This window comes from Rhinolophus sinicus, linkage group LG03 (genome assembly GCF_036562045.2).
Source record: "Rhinolophus sinicus isolate RSC01 linkage group LG03, ASM3656204v1, whole genome shotgun sequence".
NCBI lineage: Eukaryota > Metazoa > Chordata > Mammalia > Chiroptera > Rhinolophidae > Rhinolophus > Rhinolophus sinicus.
Window position 1 is genome coordinate 13,087,628 of NC_133753.1, and position 21,383 is coordinate 13,109,010.

At 37.8% G+C, this 21,383-nt stretch overlaps 1 protein-coding gene and 1 long non-coding RNA gene across 26 annotated transcripts in view; one reads left to right on the forward strand and one right to left on the reverse strand.

Annotated features, from left to right (window-relative positions):
* Positions 1 to 1,217: 1,217 nt before the first annotated feature.
* On the reverse strand, positions 1,218 to 3,136 carry LOC109454253 (uncharacterized). The gene is made up of 2 exons (XR_002138453.2): positions 2,478 to 3,136; positions 1,218 to 1,444 (listed from the first exon to the last, which is right to left on the reverse strand). It is a non-coding gene; the product is annotated as an uncharacterized LOC109454253 (long non-coding RNA).
* Positions 3,137 to 3,342: 206 nt separating this feature from the next.
* Positions 3,343 to 21,383, forward strand: part of EML5 (EMAP like 5) — a 145,790-nt gene continuing 127,749 nt past the window's right edge. For 24 of the 25 annotated variants that reach the window (XR_012494561.1, XR_012494562.1, XR_012494564.1 and 21 more), the window contains exon 1: positions 3,343 to 3,539. Coding sequence is in view for 17 of the 25 variants with exons in the window: in XM_074327060.1 (XP_074183161.1) it covers positions 3,343 to 3,539 (197 nt within the window). In the remaining 8 variants the exon portion in view is untranslated. Of the gene's footprint in view, positions 3,540 to 3,579; positions 3,842 to 21,383 lie in introns of those variants that run through there. The other variant, XM_074327064.1, reaches the window with a different exon arrangement.

Consider the following 21,383-nt stretch of genomic DNA (forward strand, 5'->3'; position numbering starts at 1 on the left):
AGTGGGTTTCTGTAATGTAGAACCAAAGAAGTCCTAATACAATATTGTAGATCAGAAAAAGGCTCAAGTTTTCAAGTTTTAACTACTCAAGATAAAACTAAGAGGAATCCTATTGTGGCTACACAAGAATTCTTTTATATTTAATGGCTGACAACTATGTATGGAACATCTACTGTAGTGCCAGGCACTGTGTTAGGCTCTGTACACAAAACAGGTTAATTAAAGGTATGGTTACAGAAATATTTTTTATGGGCAGCTTATTAAAACATCATTAAAATTCCTAAATTGGCTGAATTAGCAAGCTAGAATTAATAGTGTGAATTTTGGCTTTTAGGTTTTATGTGCTCTGCCTTGTATTTCTTTTGTAGCTGAAATCAGTAGCCAACAAATAATTTATTTTCTTGAATTTTAGAAATATTTCAAATGTCCAGAATATAAAACTCCATACTAGGAACTCAAGTGTCACGATATAGATTCCCAAAGGGTAGCTTATATTTAAAATGCCTAACAAATGTCCACCTGTTTGTGTGTAGAATTTTGGGGGTCTTTCTCCTGCATCCTTATTTGTATTACTTTCAAAGGGTACAGATGGTGGAATCTCATCTAGCAATAGAAGTTTGATTAAGCTTTCTGATGTGACATTAATTACAAAGTTGTAGCAGTAAGAACTAATACGTTTTTTTTTCCTTCTAAAATTCATGAATGTTTCATTTTTTAGCCACCTTTGTGCCTAAGCCGTCTCTTTTGGTCTTGAGTTGTCAGTTGAGGATGGTTTAATTAAGAATGTTTTTGCTTCACACTCCACCCTTGGATCAATAAAAATCGTAATGGAAAATATGATAATGGAAACATAAATTATTTAAATCTGTTATTAATACGAGTACTTAAATATGTATCATGGGATCCAGAAGACATTGTACTGAAAAATCTGAAAGATAAGAAAATTTATTCTTTACCATCCTGCATCTCATAAAAATTACATGTAACCAGCAATTAATGTACAAGTGTATGGCAACAAATACTTCATCTTTTCTAACTTCACTGCTTAAATTCAAATAACCAACAATTTCTTTTTATCACCAGGTGTTTTCAAGGAACTCAGAGAATATGTTGAGTTAGCAAACATAGTCTTATTAAAAAAAAAAAAAAAAAAAAAAAAAATATATATATATATATATATATATATATATATATATATATATATATATATAGGTGACGAAGAGAAGTAGTCTGTGCCTTTGACCAGGGCACCCTACACAGGCCTTTTAATGGCTTTAGATCCACTTCTCAAGCCTGAGTTCTTTTTTCCTTTCCAGCAGTTCCCAGAAATCCAATCTGCATTCCTCTTCTCCTGTTAAGATTCTTGTTTTCCTGAGCCAAAGACAAGTTGTAGAGTGGGGCTCATTTCCTCCAATCTTCCTCACCACCTTCTTATTGGCTGCTCCTGGAAATTAGAACAAGGGCACTTTTCATTACGAGAGTTTCATAGCTAATCACTCTGGGAATAGCAAAAATAATAAACTTGAGGATGTCTGAGAGCTTGGAAATTTTATGAAGTTCTTCATTTTTCCTGCATTATAGTTCCTCACAACCCTGTAAGATGATAACTGTGAACTACAGTGGATTTGATTTCTACTTTCAGCCTCCCTAGCAGTGTTCACCAAATCTGCTCACTTCTTTAGTTCACTTTTCATGACACTTAGTAGATCCCTTCCTTTGAGATGGCCCTTCTTCCTTGCATGTAAACTAGCAGTCTTATCCCAAACTGAAAATGCATGCTCTTGTCTCTAGTTGGTAATTTGCATCTTTGAGGAAGTAGAGACTGCGTAACATGCATTCCAAGGTATACGTACCATATAGCAATCATCACTTTTGAGCAGTCATGTTTCTTGAAAAAATGCTAGTTTATTCTAGCCTTTGTCAGATTTCCAAGTTTTGGTATTTCCCAGGGAAACGAAAATAGTGACTTTTTAGACATAGAGGATTCATATTAGTATTTTATTAGTTAGTATTTCTTGTTGTAAACCTTGTGGTTTACTTAAAAACCTCTTAAAATATGGGTTTCAAATGATTTTTACAGGTATTGGTAAATCTTAGTGTATCTCTCTGTGAGAAAGGGGGTATTTAAGAAACTGAGTAGAAGGGGAACTGACATAGCCTGGAATTTACTGCTCCCAGTATTTTTATTATTGGTGCATTCCCCAGGATCACAATATTCTAGCTATCTTACTTCACCATTACTAAAATGCAAGAAGTTTCAACAGTTCATTGGTGTTCAAGACAGTAATTTAAAACATTCAGGTACCAATGCTATTTATTAAGAAATCAGATCTGGCGTGTCATTTTACCATTTAAATTCTTTCAGCTTTGAGGTCACCTACACAAATGAGAAAATGTACACTTAAGAAGTCAGGTTTTATCCCCATTCAATGTCTGGTATAGTGAGTATTATGAAGCAACAAGAAACACACACACACAATATCAGGGGGAAAAAAGAGGTTTGGCATCCTGGTGTTGATTCTCCGAGGCATAAACGTAGTCCTGGCCTGGTACAGGGACCTTGAGAGACTGGCAGGTGTTTCCCGGGAAAGGACTCCCAACGGCAGGAGACTGGGGTCGCCGAGGGTCCCTCCGGAGCTTGGGTGGCTTCGTGCGGGCTCAGCGCCGGCGGGACGCGATCAGGGAGATGGGGCCGCGCGTCCTGGCCGCGGGTAGCGGAGCTAGATGATCCGCAAGCACCACAGCGCGCAAGCGGTGACCGGGGAGCGACGCCCAGGGACTCGCTGCGTCTCCACTGTACGCGGCTGAGAGGGCCGGGGCGGGGCGTGAGGAGCGCGCGCGGCGACGGCGGCGAGGGGGCGGGGCCGTGCGAGGCCGCTATTCTCCGCTCGGGGGCGCGCCGTGCGGTCCCGCGGGGCAGTGGGAAAAGGCCGCGGCGGGGCGCAAACGCCGCAGGTGATTTAGGCGGGGAACCGGGTACGCGGGCGGCAGCAGAGGAGTGGAGGCGGGAGGCGGGCGGTCGCTCGGCTCCGCTCACAGCCTGGGCGCTGCGGGCTGAGGAGACTAGGCGAGCCCAGGAGGGTGAAGGGCGCGCGGCACCCACTTGACGGCCGGCGGCGCTCGCGGCCCTCAGCATGTTTCGAGAGACGAGGGTTTTGCTCCCACCCGTGGGCTGAGGCGGCGGCGGCGGCCAGAAGAAGCGACATGCACCTGCCAGCCGCGGCTTAGAGGACGCGGCAAGCGGCAAGTCCCGGCCGCCAGTCGGAGGGCTTTCTTCGCCCGGCCGCCGCCGTCTCCTGCCGCCTCGGGCCCAAGCCGGAGCGGCGGGGTGGGCGCCCCGACATGGCGGCCCGGAGCGCCCCGAATTGCCACCTGCGGCTCGAGTGGGTGTACGGCTACCGGGGCCACCAGTGCCGCAACAACCTCTACTACACGGCGGCCAAGGAGATCGTGTACTTCGTGGCGGGCGTCGGCGTGGTGTACAGCCCGCGGGAGCATCGGCAGAAGTTCTACCGGGGCCACAGCGACGACATCATCAGGTACCGAGGGGCGGGGGCGGCTGCCGTCACCTCTACGAACGGCTCGCGGAATTTGCACTTGCTCGACCTTCTGAGTGCCGTCACCCGCTCCTGCAGGGAGCATCGCTCCGGAGAGAACGCCGTTACTGTCTTGTCCCAAATCCACCGTGTTAATCCCCTACAAACACCTTTCCCCATCATCAGGCTCTAGAGTCTCTTTCTCCGGTCGAGGCGGTGACACCAACTCCGCGGATCCGCTGGGCATTCAGTTTTATGGCTTCGTACCCTTCTCCCTGCATCAAATTTATGAAACTGCAAAAAAGGTTATTTTAGTATTATAACAATTTACTCCTTTAAATCCTGCCAAAGATTTCTCGTTAAACGAATTCTTAAAGCGCCAGGGGGACTCCTTTACCGAATAGAGAACTGATCAAAACAAAGTACCGCAAAGCTGTAGGCTGGTCCTGAGGGGGCAGCTCGCCTAGGTGGACTCCTGGAGGACACGCACCTCTTGGTCATAATAATTAGTTCAGGTTTCACTGCCTGCTGTTGTCAGCAGATAGAAAAGAAACCCCAGCAACCTTCAGACAATTCATTGGACATTCAATTTACACACCTAAGGGCAGTTTAGGGGTAGGTTTCATCTGAAAGAAAGTGCTAAAATCAATTCTACCGATTTCCAATTTTCTTGTTTCCTATTCATTAAAGTACTCCTAAATACGTTTACTTTTGTGTATTTTATTTAAATCACGTTTTTTTTTAGGGCACTTTAATTCTTCTTTGGGCGGTACCCTGAAGTTGTTCCCAGTGCTTATTGACATTTCTTTAGTGAGCAGTGTATTTGAAATGTAATTTGCTATCAGTGTTTCAGCAAAACTTTTGTGCCAAATAAAGTTAAAAAACTGCAGAACATATTGTAGGCCATTGATTATTGACTCAAGCACAGCTTGTTTGTCCTTGACAGGAGAATATATTTAAAAACGTTTTGAGAATGTGTTTGTATGCTACTTCTGGGTTTTAAACAGAGATTCTTATATGGCTGGATTTAGTTACTCCGTTTTATTCCCTTATTTATGTTCCACAGGATTGAAAGTGGGCATTTCATATCCAGTGTCTTGGTTTGGTGTCTTGTAGTCAAGAGACTCCGGTATTTAAATTCCGTAAATAACCAAGTTCTTCTATTTTGCATGTCTGTACATCTTTGATTTGTAAGAGGGAAAAAGAGGCCCAGGACAAACGTTGACAACGGTAGGGCAAGATGGAGTAAAGATAAGAACAGCAAAAATTGAGATTGTGGAATAGGGAACCAGGTGGCGGTTTGGGTTTATTTGTTGGTTGTTATTCACCACGAGAGTAGATTCTACCTCAGTTCTTTGCGTTTTTCCTTAATCCTCTCCAATATCTCTCTTTTCCACGTGTTAGGTCTCCCACAGTACAGAGAGTAGTAGCTTTACCTAGTTGAAACAGCCATTCTCCAGATACTCAGTCTGTTAGGTTGAATTCAGTACAGGTGGGGTAGGTGTGTGAAGGATTTTGAGGTCTTTTCCAAGTGTACTACTGTTGTTTTTAGTCCTTGGTATTTGAGAACATTATGGTACAAAGGCCTTTCAAAACTAGATGATTTATTTGAGGGGGTAAATTATGTTTTTAAATTATGGGATAAATTACTACTTCCAGCAGTAATTAGAAGCTATGTTATATGTCACACTGCTTGAGTTTTTATAATTGTGTTTCGGTAAACTCTAAGCAGAGTAATGCTTTTGCTTTCATATGTATATGAAGGCACACACACACACATAATTGCACAACACACATGGTTGCACAACACATTATCTCAGAATACTTCAAAATGGCAAGTTAATTTTTGCCATAATTGGATGCATGCTTATGAGTTCATGGAAATGATTTATCATTAAAACAATTTATAACAATAAAAGGGATTCCTGAAAAATTGCAATGGGATAGTAAATCTGAATCATGTGGCATCTTGAAATTGGTGGCATAAATTTAATACAGTATTAAAAATATAACTTAGAAATCAGTCAAAGGGCTCTGGAAATTTTATTTGAAACAATGATAGACCAGTCTTGTTTGTGAAATAGATTAGGCAAATGTTCAAACATTTCCAGTTTTTTTCAATTCAATTTTTGAAATATAACTATAGAAAGTACTCCAGTAATTTTTCAGTTATGTCACAGCAGAAAATGTAATATTTATAAATTAATTCATAGTGAAAAATGTTGCTGTAATGTTAGCCTTAGTAATAAAAAGTCATTGCTGTTTTTATCAACTGTTTTGTTTCTATATTTGCTTGAAACTTAGGTAAAACATTTTTGCTCAATTATGACTTAGTCTGGGGCTAACCAGAATGAGCCAGTCGTTGTCTTTAGGTTTTGAAAATCTAAGTGCTATATTGATTGTAAAGAATGAATTGCTCTCAGTTTATCATTTGCTTACCAGTTCTTCTATCATCTTAACTACATCTAGTATTGCTAATGATGGTGCCACACAACTTAACCATTTTGTCTATGTTGCTTGTAGTTATTTTACTTTTTTTTGCTATATATCTATATACTGTATACTTCTCTATTAATTTATCCTTCAGTGATGTTTATTTCAGCACTAGTGATTTATATAGAAATTAATTTCACTGTCAGAAATAATAACAGGAATTTTAGGGTCACTTTTTCTTTTTTTCTGTTGCAATTTATAATGATAAAATTCCCTAGTTGTTAAATGTTCGTTACAGGTTTAAGACTAGGTTATAACATACACTGGACTACTACCAGTTTTAGTGTGAGATACACATCTGTAACTTGGTCTGTGTTTTGAAACTTTTGCCAGTTGTTTTCCCAAAGGATGTGATAGCTTTTAAAAAATTTTTTTCTAGTTACTGCCCATCAACACATTTTTGATAAGTTTGTTCTTGAAGTTGTGGATGTTATTGACAGTTTTCAAATCATTTATCACCAGTGAAGACTGTTGATGGAATAAAGTTGGTGAACCTCCACATTGAACTAAATGCCTGAGCCCATTGTTTATGTATTATGCAGCTATGGAATTTGAAGTTTTTTTCTAAACATGGCCCAAGTATCTCAGAAAATAGTGATGAGCTTAAATGATATAATGCATCTGAAATACTTTGAAAAGTATACCATAGTATATGGTTGTTGGTTAAAATAATAATTATTCATTGTGTCTAGATATGAGTTTTTCCTTTAGAGAAGAAGAAAGGTGTAGTAGCTCCTTTCTTCAGTTGTAGTAGGTGGTGTTCTTAAGAAAACTGATATATATATATATATATATATATATATATATATATATATACACACACACACTTATATATATATACACATATATACACACACACTATATATACATAATTATGTATATATACATACTACATACATAATTTATATATAAATATAAAATTTACATTGTTTATTCTCTCTCTCCAGTAGATATAAGTTACTTGAGGGTTCAGAATTTCATCTTTTTGGTTCATGGCTGTATCACTAGTGCTAAGAATAGTTTCTGGCAAATAATAGGTGCTCAATAAATATTTGCTAAAAGAACATAAGTAAATCAAGAAATACCTGTTTCTACACTAAGGTGTATCCCAGACACCACTTTAAAAAGTGTCTTAATAAGGTGCGAGTGATCAACTGTGGCAAATGATGATGATAAATCAAAAAAGATGAGAACAGAGAATTGACCAATGGATATGGCAGATGTGGAGGTTATTGGTGACCTTGACAAGAGCTGTTCTGGTGAAATAAAATAGAGCCAAGACTGAATGGGAGAAGAACTGAAGATTATAAATACAAACAACTCTTTCAAATGTTCTCTCTTAAAATGAGACCACTGCATATGTTAACCTCTTCCCAGAATGCTATACCTTCACTCACTTATTCTGATGACTATTTCTCCCTATTTTTCTTAAAGACCCAGATTAGGTATTATATTCACTAGGGAACATCCTTGTGAGCTGTTACGTCCCCATGTACATATCATATCACATGTACACTAGTGCTATCCCCAGTACACAAGTACACATTCTTTACTTGACTGATTGTGTCCTTAAACTCTGAATACCTTAAGACAGGGACCCTTGCACAAAGCAGATGCTCAATAAATATTTTTTCAATGAAAAAGCCTTGAAAGAACAGTAAATTCTAATAGCTTCTAAGAATTTACTTATTATTCTGTATATTTTTCTTAATCTATATCCAAAATATTATATTTTATTATTTATCTGCATATTTAACATGAAACATTGTAAAATAATAAAGGAAAATAGTTATTATAAGGCAAATCTAAAAATTTGTCTTTTCCTAAGTAAATAATAAAGACTCATTAAATGTATATTTATGACAATTTGAATTATTAGTCTAGATAATTCCTACCTTTCCCTGAAAACAGCTCTTAATTTTATCCCTTAAACTATGCAGTATTTGACAAATAACAATAAATATTTTTATATCCAGATGCATAAAATGAAATCTTATAGAAAAAAATCATTATGTAGTCTGTGAAAGTTGAGCTCACCTAATTCTAATTACTTAAACACAGGGACATTTTACTAAATCTGAATGTATTTTAATACTTTCTGAAGTACTGCTCCTAGATACTACACAGTGCTTAAGAAAATTCTGTCAGGTTTAAGGGGAGGATTTATACCCATTTCTCAAACTGCTTATGTTAAGAATTCTAGGAACGTATGTTTTGGAATACAGATTGTCATTGTGCATCCTGAATGTAATCATCTGGGGCACTTTTTAAAAAACAGGTTTCTGGGCTGCTGATCTAGAGGATTCTGACTTAGTGCATCTGAGGAAAAGGCTAGAATTGGCAAAAATCTCCTTAAATGACTCTGATTATCAGCCAGATTTGGGAAATATTAACCATTTATTTGGAAACATTAAGTAGAAAACAAGTAGGTTTGCAGTAATTCCTGTCAGACCTTAAAAAACTGTAACTCTGAACCCATATAAACACAAAAAATATTGATCCACTGTGGAAACATCATACATTCTGAATTGCTTTTCCAACTACAGTTTTGACTTGTGTTGAATAAATGAAGTTTCCATACCATAAATACAGAGCTGCTAAAAACCACTTTTTTACTAGATTATGGTGAGGCTTGATCAGTTTTCTTTCTTCAGAACAACACCTATCAATTGAAGAAAAGAGTTATTATACGTTTCATATACATATGTATGTATATATATATACATATATGTACACACGTACCTATAGATACATAGATATAGATAGATACAGATATAAAAATAATATATCGGGGGTGCCAAAAAATGTATATACATTTTAAGAGATGTTATTTATGCTCAAGCTGTAGTTCGCTGTAATCAGAAGTGTCTGGATGCTGATAGTAACCACTTAAAGCACTAATTGCAGAAGTCAAATGTGACTTGTATCCATCTTTTGTTATCTGCATATATTCAGTACTACAATTAACAGTTTTTTCCTTTCTTAAAATGTATATATGTATTTCATGTATATAATGTGTATAATATATATTGCATATAAAGTATAACATATGATACATATATAATATATAATGAACATTATATATATAATGTAAGGATTAAGGAAAAAAAGGACAAGAAAGAGCCTACTATTGGGAAAGAGAGGTGTTTGGATAGGGTGGCCAGGAAGGCCTCACTGTAAAGTATAAAGGTAACACTTCGGTAGAGACTTGGAGGTAAGGGAATGTGCTGTGTGGCTATCTGAGGAAAGAGATTGCAGGCAAAGGGACTGTCGAGTGCAGAAGATCTAAAGTGGAATGCCTAGAGTGTTTGAGGACTAGTAAGAAAGAGTGTCTGGAGTGCAGTGAATTTGGGTGAAAGTTATAAGAAATGAGATCTGATGAAGTAATGGTGGTGGGGACAGAGTGTAGGACCTTATAGGCTATTGAGAGGATTTTAGCCTTCCTATCTGAGTGAGATTGGAAGTTATTGGAACAGTTGAGTCAATTAGTGACATAATTTGACTTAATGGTTTAACAAGGTCACTCTGGTTTCTATATTGAGAGGAGGGGGGCAGGATGGATGCAGAGAGACCACTTAGGAGACTGCTGGAATAATCTGCTCAAGAAATATGGCTTGGACTAGAGTAGTAACAGTGGAAGTAGTGAGAAAGGGTTAGATATATTTTGAAGATAGAGGCAGCATTATTTACTGATGCATCAGATAAAAATTGTGACAAAAGGAAAGGTCAGTGATGATTGCAGTTTCTGGCCAGAACAACTGAAAGAATGGAGTTGCCAATCAGTGAATGGGAAAGATGGGGAAGAGCATGTTTTCCGTTGTAGGAGAAAGGTAAGATCATGAGCTCTGTTTTAGAAGTCTTCTGTTTGACATACTAGTAGACAACCAGTGGGGTTGTAAAGTAGGCAGTTGAACTTAGGTGTCTAGGATTCAGGGAAGCTGTCTGAGCTGGTATAAATTTGGGTGTTATCAGCATATAGTTTTTAAAGCCATGAACCTGGGTGAGATCACTGAGGGAGTATAGATAAAGGATCGAAAAAATGGATTGTTGCAGTCAGACCAAATATCTAATACATTAGTATCTGATGCGGCGTATAAGTGCCCATCAGAAGGACAGATCATCCCCGTTGTATGAAATAATAAAGTGGATTTATTCGCATGGACAGTTGAAATAGCACCCTAGGTTTATGTCCAATTGGGGCAAGGTAGCTGTGATACTCTGTTTTGTAGGACTTGAGACCACATGTTGTCACTAACCAAGCATGAAGCAGCCACTAACAGCTGACTGGCTTCTCTTTAGGCCAGAAAGTATCCTCCATTGTGTCTGCACTATGGATCAGTATTCTGAGACAGCATTGTTCTGGCAAGGGGTTACACCTAGCCAGTGAAAACAAGCAGCTTTGGCTGCAGTGGCATTGTTCTAATTATAGGGTGGCACATGGCATCACCATATTGACTAAAGACAGCCAGAACTGGTACAAAAGCCTTAATAGCTCCTGGATTTCCTATCTGTTGGCCAATGTAATTTAAAGGTAGAATGGAATGTTAAAAGATCAAGTGGAAATACGGTGCCCACCTTACACTTACACCTTACTGGCATGCATAGCCATCTGAAGTAGTAAGGATGGGGAAAAACACTAAATAATTCCTTGATGTTGGTTGACTGCTGGAATGAGAGGATAGGCATAGCTATTTTGGAGGCCTTAGACAGGCTTAATTCATCATAACACCACAACATTCTTAATTGTTTTTTCTTCTGGAATGGGCAGCTCATGACACTGGATTGGCAAACAGGAAGTTGTGATTGTAGGAGGTGTTAACTCAGATTTCACTCTGAAAGTTACCTTGTACTTCACAATCGGGGCAAGAATATTTGATTTTACTTTGATCCAGAGGCTGGGTAGAGTAGGGATAAAGCATAAAGATAGGTTGGATGTGAAGTGAGAATTCTGGATTGTGTCATTGCGAAGGTGTGAATGGTTCAACCACTTGATGGAGCACAAGAAAGAGAGAGGTCATAGTCATGGGTACTGGAAACATAGAATGTGTGGCAGAACAGCGAGCACCTAATTGAAATTAAAGAGTCAGAAATAAATTGACAGCAAGAGAAGTGTACATCACCTGTTCCTCAAATCAGTTAGAACTGAGGTGCACAAGTTGCCACAGGTCTCCTTGTCAGGGAAATCCTGTTGTTCTTCCTATTCCTGGGAATCATGTACCTACTTTGCCTCCCAACAAAAGAGGACATTCATTCTCTGCCCCCAAGCCATTTGCATCTATCTCTTTATCACTATGACATTTCTTGGTCAGGAGATACGGTACTAGACACCACTGCTCTGGTGTGGAAGCTCACATTACATATTCATTTCAGTCTATGGAGAGTAACGACAGTTGCCACAGGCAGTTACTCTTAAGAATTTGGCAGTTTTTACTTGGTACAATATTGCTTGTGGTACTATTTAAATTAGCCACATGGTTATGATGATGTAGCCAGTTCTAACCACCTCAGTGTCCAGATCCATGCAGATACGAAGTTTGATCAGGGAGCAGGACATAATTCCCAACAAGGAGTGGAAAGTAGAAAGACATTGTAAGTCTTGCAACATAGGTGATAACTAACGATGGTGTTCAGAATGGTCATCACTACTTGGTTGCAGTGTGGCTTTTCTACTTACTAATTAACCCATGGACAATGTACCTAACACATAAAGTACTATACAAGGTGGCACTACGAACAAGGTGAGAAATTTTATCTGGAGCCTGGATGTTAGAGTCAGACGATGTACTTGCAAAAGGCAATTTTTGCAGCCATATAAAGAGACTATCAAGGAGTCTGAGGTTGACATAATAGGGAGTATGAGAGGCCCCCTCTTGGTAGGCCCCCTCTTAGAGGGTGGTTATTATATTTTTAAAATTAGTAATACATATTTATTATAGAAAACTGAAAAGTATAAAAAAGTAGAAAAATATTCACCCACAATCTTGCAATCTAGAGATAATTTTAGATTATTTATTTTTAAGTCTTTTTGATACATACATTCTGCTTTAAGACTATTTTTTTGGAGCAGTTTTAGGTTTACCCCCAAATTGAGAGGAAGGTACAGATTTCCTATATACCCCCAGCCCCACACATGCATAAACTTACTACATTATCAACATCATTTGCCAGAATGGTACATTTTTTTTATCAAGGATGAACCTACATTGACACGTCATAATCACTTGAAATCCATAGTTTACCTTAGCGTTCACTCTTGGTGTTGCACATTCTATGGGTTTGGACAAATGTATGTCTATATATATCCATGATTATAATGTGATATAGAGTATTTTCACAGCCCTAAAGATCCTCTGTGCTCTGCTTTTTCACTCTCCTCCCAACCACTGATGTTTTTACTGTGTCCATAGTTTTGCCTTTTCCAGAATATCATATAGTTGGAATCACATAGTATGTAGCCTTTTCAGATGACTTCTTTCACTTAGTAATATGCATTTAAGGTTCGTTCATGTCTTTTCATGGCTTGATAGCTCACTTCGTTTTAGTGCTGAATGATATTCCATTGTCTGGATATAACATGTTTATTCACCCCACTGAGGGATACCTCTTGGTTGCTTCCAAGTTTAGGCATTTACGAATAAAGCTGCCATAAACATCCATGTACAGGTTTTTGTGTGTACCTCAGTTTTCAACCCCTGTGGGTAAATACCAAAGAGCCCAATTCTGGGCTCATATCGTAAGAGAATGTTTAGTTTCATAAGAAACCGCCACGCTGTCTTCCAGAGTGGCTGTGCTGTTTTGCATTCCCACCAGCAGTGTATGAAAGTTTCTGTTCCACATACTTGTCAGCATTTGATGATGTCAGTGTTCCAGATTTTGGACATTCTAATAGGTAGCATCTCAGAGTTTTGATTTGCATTTTCATGATGGCATATGATGTGGAGCATCTTTTCATATGCTTATTGGCCATCTGTATATCTTTGGTGTCTGTTAAGGTCTTTCATCTAATTTTTAATTGGGTTGTTTGTTCTTTTGTTGTTGAGTTTTAAGAGTTCCTAATATATTTTGGATAACAGTCCTTTATCAGACATGTCTTTTGCACATGTTTTGTCTGTGGCTTGTCTTCTAATGTTCTTGACATTGTCTTTCACAGCGCAGAAGTTTTCTTATTTTAATGAAGTCCAGTTTATCAGTCATTTCTTTTATGGATTGTGTATTTATTGTATCTAAAAAGGCATCGCCAAACTCAAGGACACCTATGTTTTTTTCTTGTGTTGTCTTCTAGGAATTTTATTGTTTTGTTTTATATTTAGGTTATGATCTTTTAATTTTTGTAAAAGGTGTAAGGTCTGTGTCTTGATTTACTTTTTCCATGTAGGTGTCCAGTTGTTCCAGCTCTATTTGTTGAAGAGACTGTCTTTACTCCATTGTTTTGCCTTTGCTCCTTTGCCAAAATTTAGTTGCTTATATTTATGGGGGTCTATTTCTGGGTTCTCTATTCTATTCCATTGATCTGTTTCTCTTTTATTGCCATGTCATACTGTCTTGATTACTATAGCTTTATAATAATTCTTGAAGTTGGGTAGTGTCAATCCTCCAACTTTGTTTTTCCTCTTCATTATTGTGTTGGATATTCTGGGTCTTTTGCCTCTTAAACTTTAGAATCAGTTTGTTGATACCCAGCAAATAACTTGTTGGGATTTTGATTGGGATTGTATTGTTGGTTTGCAGCCTCCGGAGTTCCCCTGGTTAAATTTGAAACTGGCCCCCATACATGGAGGGCAAGGAGAGATGGAAGAAAGAGGCAGACTACTCCAGATTGGTAGGTGGCAGTTTTAATAATCAAGTGAACTTACATATGAGGCTTGTCTTGGGTGGTTGCAAGAGGAGTAGATCTCTGCACCTGCCCACCAGAATCTTAAGAGTTTAGATAGAGGCCTTAATGGGATTCAGTCATGTATACAATTCAGATGGTCTCAGTAACACACTCTCTCAAGGCTGTGTCCTTGAAGTGGCTCCTTGTATGGGAACAATGGCTGGAACTCCAAGGACACAGGAGGGGATAAGGAGCCTCTGATTCCCCGATTCCCATTCTCGGGTTGCCTAGTGGTCACATCCTCCTGATTACCTCTAACATGCATTGAATATATAGAGCAAGTTGGGAAGAACTGACATTTTGACAGTATTGAGTCTTCCTATCCATGAACATAGAATATCTCTTCATTTGTTTAGTTCTTCAAGTTCATCAGCTTTATAGTTTTCCTCATATAGATTTTGTATCACATTTTTTAGATTTATGTTTGTGTATTTCAGGTGTTTTGGTGCTAATGTAAATAATATTGCATTTTTAATTTTCAAATTCCACTTATTCACTGTTAGTATGTAGGAAAGCAGTTAACTTTTGTATATTAACCTTGTATCCTGCAACTTTGCTATAATCACTTATTAGTTCCAGAAGTTCTTTTGCGGATTCATTTGGATTTTCTACATAGCTGATCATGTCATCTATAAAGACGGTTTTATGTCTTCCTTCCCAATCTATACCTTTTATTTCCTTTTCTTGCCTTATTTCATTAGCAAGGATTTCTACTATGATTTTGGAAAGGAGTGGTGAAAGGAAACATTCTTGATTTGTACCTAGTCTGTGTGGGAAAGCATAGAGTTTCTCATCACAAAGTATGATGTTACCTGTAAGTTGTTTTATAGATACTCTTTATTAGGTTGACAGAGTTCCCCTGTATTCCTAGTTTCCTGATAGTTTTTATCAAGAATGGGTGTTGGAAATTATCAAATGCTTATTCTACATTAATTGATATGATCATGTGATTTTTCTTCTTTAGTCTTTTGATATGATGGATTACATTAATTGATTTTAGAATCATACCTAGGATAAATCCCAGTTGGTCATTTTATGTAATTCTTTTTATACTTTCTCTGGATTCGATTTGCTAATATTTTGTTGAAGATTTTTGCACCTATGTTCATGAGAGATATTGGTCTGTAATTTTCTTGTAATGTTTTTATCTGGTTTTAGTATTAGGGTAATTCTGGCCTCATAAAATGACTTAGGAAGCATTGCCCCTGCTTTTATCATCTAAAAAAATTATAAGAGATTGGTATACTTTTTTCCTTAAATGTTTGGTAAAATTACCAGTAAACTCATCTGGGCCTGATGCTTTCTGTTTTGGAAGGTTGTTAATTATTGATTTGATTTCTTTAGTAGATATAGGCTTATTCAAGTAATCTCTTCTTGTGTGAGTTTTGGCAGATTGTGTCTGATACATGTATTCTTAAGTAATTGGAGTTACACTATATATAAAATTTGGGGTACTGTTCTTTTTATTTAACATTATAATGCACGTATTCCCCAGTATTATGAAAAATCCCCATACATGTTTTTAATGACTGCATGAGAGTCCATTCTGTGAGTGGACCATGATTATTTAACTGTTTCTTAAATGTTGGACATTTAGGTGGTTTTCAAGTTTTTATTGTTATAAATAATGATGCAAGGACAAAAAACCATACATAAGGATTTTTCTGTATTGAGAATTGTTTCATTTAAGAAATTTCTTTTAAAAATAAAATAAATGAAATTTAACAGTAGTAGTTTTTTCGGAAATTCAGTTTAAAAATATTTATTGAATACCTGCTATGTGCTAGTCATTGTTCTAGGTGCATAGGGTATAATATAAACAAAAAGGGGAAGTCTGTTCTAATTGTTACACATTCTAGTGGAGGAGAGTAACATAATAAATACACAATAGTAATTTTAGATAATGATTACTACAAATAAAATAGGGTAATGGGATAGGGTTAGTTAGGGAAGATTTGCTGATTAGGGGTAGTTGGGGAAAGTTTCTCTAAGCAAGTTACTCTTAACCTGAAGCATGAATAATTTGAATGAATCAAGATTTGGGAGATCATTATAGACAAAGACTTTGAGAGCATAATTAGCTTTGCCTTTTCAAGAGACAGAAAGGCCAATGTGGCTGGAGTATAGTGAATAATAGGAAAAATAATAGGAGTTGAGATTTAAGGAGTAGGTGAGGGCATGGCTCATAGAGCCCTGTAAGTGCCATATTAGATAGTTTGGATTCTATTTTAATTGTAATAGGAAGCTATGGTGGGTTTTAATGAGGTAAATGATGTCAAAGCCCTAGAGAAGCAATAAAGGAAGAAGGATGGGGTGGCTCACATTAGGGTTGTAGCAGAGAAGATAGGGTGATGACAGAACCAGTAGGACAGGCTAATGGAATATATGTGATGAATAAGGAAAAGAGAAGTGGTGAGGATCAAATTTAGATTCTTGGTCTGAGCAATTGAGTGGATAGTGATTGCTGTTTCCTAAGATGAGGAATCTACAAGAGCAGATTGGGAGGTGAATAAGGAGGAAAAAAATTCTGGATGCATTAAATGTGAGTTGCCCATGATACATCCATTGCTCTGGCCTGAAGATATAGATATGGGAGTAATCACTGTATATATGCATCTAAAAACATGGGTTTGGGTGCAGTCACCTGGGGAAGGAAGGGAAGACAGTCAAGACAAAGCCCTTGGACACTTTAACATTGAGAATTGGGCATAGGAGGTAGGATCTAGTAAAGGAGACACAGAGGAAGTGGTAGTAGATTACAGAGTTGGGAATGTCTAGAGAGGAAAGTGTTTCTAAAAGCAAAAAGTGGCCATTTGTGTCAAATACTATAGAAAAGTTTTGGAAAATAAGGATATGCAATTGACCATTAGATTTGACAGAGTCACACATGACCTTGAACTATTTCAGCAAAGGAGAAGGAGCGGAAGCCTAATTGGAATATGTTGAGGAAAAAAAAGGGAGTGAAAAAGTTGAGGAAACTCTTTTGAGGAGTTTTGCTGTGAATGGGGAACAGAGAAAATAGGGTGTTAGGTGAGAGGTAGGGGAATTTTTTTAATAGGAATATTTGCATACTAATATGAGTGACTCAATAATGAGGAAGCAATATTTCCAGAAAACATAGTTCTAGAAATAATGTACTTGAAAGTAAGGGGAGTGGGATCCAGAGTACGAAGGTGAAGAGTTCGAGGAATATAGACATTTTTTTCCATTTTGTAAGACGGAAGTCAGAGTCTGCCAAGACAGTTACAGTTGGGTTAGTGGATTCGTTAGGGGCAAAGTATTGCCTCTGATTCCACTTATATTATTCATTGAGTCCAAGGCAGGCTTATCAGCTACAAGACACAGGTTGATGGTGGGGGACTCTGGTCATGAGGGTGTTTGGAGGTTGAAAGAATGAATGCAGAATTTATCAGCTAGGTTTTACACTATATATCAGCTAGGGTTCTATATAGTATAAAATTGCTCATTTGAGATTTGTGAGGATAAATTTAAAGAAATATTGAACACAATTGTATATTAGAAGGGAAATCCATGAAGATGACTATTTTGAAGGAGACAACCCGCTTTATGTTTGTTTAATGTGTTACTATTTTATAGCTATGATAAATTTATATTAAATACTTTAAAAACTTAATAATCGTGAGATTTGATGACAGTGCTCTTAACTAATTAATTCGCATCATTTGGGAATAATAATAGAAAAAAGAACTTTAGAGAAAGAATCTGTTCATGTATATAAAATGATGGTGTCACAATATGGATGTGTAATCACCTTGTGAAATGTTTCAGAATAGAAATATACTTTGAAATGGTGACTTCCATCATCTTTCTCCCAAATCAATCCATAAATGTTGAGTTCTACCCTATGTTTAGCAATATAGTTGGCAATATGTAGAAGAAAACTTAAAGATAAGATATTAAGTTGACTTCAAGGATACTAGACAAACATTCATGCTTTCTTTCTCATGAAGAAAATTGCGGCTACGAGAAGAGAACTTTTAGATTCCACCCACCCATCAGCAATACATCCATCTCCTATTGCTTATTAAGCCCCCCACTTGTGTACAATATATTTCCCTCTTTTGCTTGCTCCAGAAACTCTTTCCCTTCTCCTATATCAATATTTTTTTATTATTATTCTACTGGATGATTTCTGTGAGCATATCAAGTATGCTCAAAAGATAGTTTTTTCAACAAATGATACTAAAAACAATTGAAGATCCATATAGGGAGAAAATGAACCTCAGCTGTATCTCACGAAAGATAAAATTTAACTTAAATTGAGTCATATAGCCTAAACATGAAAGCTAATACTATAAAACTTCTAGAAAAAAGTATAGGAAATAGGGTATAAGGCACATGACTTATAAAAAGGAAAATTATAAATTGAACCTCATTAAAATTAAAACTTTTCAGACTTCCAGGTAACTTAAGATGGTGGCAGGTGTGCAGTAAGTAACCTCCAAATTCTTTTCCCCAAACAATGCAAAATCTTACAACTATGAAATTTCTGTGCAAAACCCTAGCCTTGCCATTACTTAAACAGAGAATACCAAAACTGTAAAATCACTGTAAGTAAAAAGAGAAAAACGAATTCCAACTACAGTTTCACAAGGTCTCTCCCCTCCAGTGCTAAGCTTTGCAGGGAACAACATCACCTGAAAAACTGTGAAAACAATATCTTGACTGGATACTGTAAGGGTAAAGATAAAAAGAGCTACAGACAATGCTATAATCTAGTTAGTAAAATTGTTCCTCACAGAGCTTCCAATTCTGAAACGACTTCGTATATACTAAAATTAAGTAGATAGACATTAGATTATGAGAGCCTAATTTCCCACTCTTGGAGGAAGAAGTTATAATTAAGGGAGAAGTCTGAAATGAACCATGTGGTTTTGGATTAGAATCATAGGTATCAATATGAATTCATGGTTTTTAAATATATACAGATAGAAACAGAAAACAGGTTTATGTATATACGTACATGTATTTCCTTGCTCTGTCTACAGAGACATCCTAGAAGCAGTACATTTCAGTAACAATGAGCACATCTACTGCCAAGATCTTGTTCTCTAGACACCATTTTGTAATAAAAGGAACTGGAATTTCCTGAAGAAGTAGTTGATTACAGAGCTGGAGCAGGAAAAAATAACTAGATTAGATGAGCTTGGAATATTTTCGTGGTGCAACAAGTAAGTAACTGCAAAAGAGATGGTGCCTTGTTGAAAGAATAAGGGAGACAGGATCTCCTAAAAGCCAAAGGTGGAATAATTGAGCCACAAAATAAATAATGATAACATTGAATTTTAATGCATAGGGATGTCATAAAAATGGTGGTATGAGGTGAGCCACTTGAAATCTCCCTTGGAATTTACAACAAATTGAACAACTATAACTCCACAAAGGACTCCCTGCACAGCAGACAGGCAAAATTAAGAGGTGCACTACTGACATCATCCAAACGTGGGCAAATTGCATGAGAGGGGGAGGAAGGAAGGGAGAAGTGAGGACGCAGGATGCAGACTTAGCTCAGTGCTCCAAGCTCCCTGCATTCTGGAACAACAGCAGCTGCGGGAGAGGGAAGAACTTGGACTGCTAGGGCTCCACTTATGGCCCACAGGGCTGAGGGGAGAGCATATAACACGGCTGAACCCAATGCTCACGGCAGAGACTTCGGAGCAAAGACTGAGGGAAGAAGGCTCAGAACGGTGGTTTAAGCCCTCACTGCTGAACAGAGAATGGAAGCCTTAGGCACTGAGCCTAGCCACCCCGTCCCTACCCTCCCAGAGCTCACCCCACCCCCACCTGACCAATGCTAGAAGCGGAACAGTAGCAGTGTGAGATCAAAAGAACAGAAAATTTGCAGTTCTGGGAACTGTGGTATGCAGACATGCAGTCTCAGCCCAACTAGTTCCCACAAAGGGGAGGGAGCCATGGAAGGAGGACTGGCTGTGGTGGTGGTCAACGCCATTGCTCTGGGCCATCTCTCACAACCCACCCTACCCCTATTCCCATCTATCTTGGCGGATCCCTGCAGGAGTAAACAGCTGCTGAAACACACAAGCTCTGAATCTGCTGCAGGAAGAGCTTAGGAATTTCAGAAGCTCTCTGCATCCCCACACTGACTGGCGCCCTATGACCCAGGTGAACTGCTTACAGAGGAGAAGCCTGCCTTCCAGGAATTCCCCATGGTCTGCACTATTCTCTGCATAAGCCAGAATAGTGCAGAGAAAATATAACACTACAATGTGAGAGACAATAAAAGCCTGCCGTCAGAGAGAAAATAAAACATTCTACCAACATTTACTGGAAAACAAAAGAAAGACCTCTTTCTATCAACCTGTTACAGAACCCACTCCTGTAGATATCTAGGAAGAGAAATAATAAATCATTAATTGCCATGAATAACCAAGGTAACAAGATAGCTCAGAAAGAAAATGAAAAGTCTCCAGAAAATGAACTTAAAGACATGGAAATACGTGATTTAAATGAGAGAGAATTTAAAATTGCAGTTCTTAAAAAACTCAAGGAGATGCAAGAAGACACAGACAGGCAGTTCAATGAACTCAGAAGCACAATCTAAGAAAAAAATGAACATTTTAACAAAGAGATTGAAATTTTAAAAAAGAACCAAATAGAATTTCTGGAGATTAAGAACTCGATAAAAGAAATGAAGAATGAAATAGCCAGCTTAGGTAGTACAGTTTACCAGATGGAGGAAAGAATCAGTGACATCGAAGATAGAAATCTGGAAATGACATGGATGGAAGAAGAAAGCGACTTAAGACTTAAAAGAAATGAAAGAACTCTACAAGAACTTTCTGACTCCATCAGAAAGAGCAATATAAGAATAATGGGCATACCAGAAGAAGAAGAAAGAGAGAAGGGAACAGAGAGTATATTCAGACAAATATTCAATGAGAACTTCCCAAATCTGTGGAAAGAACTGGATCCTCAAATCCAAGAAGCAAATAGAACACCTAATTACCTCAACCCCAACAGGCCTTCTCCAAGGCACATTGTATTGAAGTTGTCAAAAATTAACGACAAAGAAAGAATCCTTAAGGCAGCCAGGGAAAAGAAGATGGTAACCTACAAAGAAAAGTCCATTAGATTATCATCAGATTTTTCAGCAGAAACTCTACAATCCAGGAGGAAATGGAATCAAATATTCAAACTATTGAAAGAGAGAAATTATGAGCCAAGAATAATATACCTAGCGAAGATATCCTTTAGATATGAAAGACGAATAAAGACCTTTCCAGACATACAGAAGCTAAGGGAATTTTCTAATACACGACCTGTACTACAAGGAATACTGAAGGTGGCTATTTGACCAGCATAAATAGGGATCATTTGTGACAACCAAAACATAAAAGGGGGGAGAGTAAAGGCCTGAACTGGAATATGGGAATGGAGAAAGTAAGCATGCTGAAGAAAATGGAATACTCTAAATACGAAAGCTTTCTTTTACATAAACT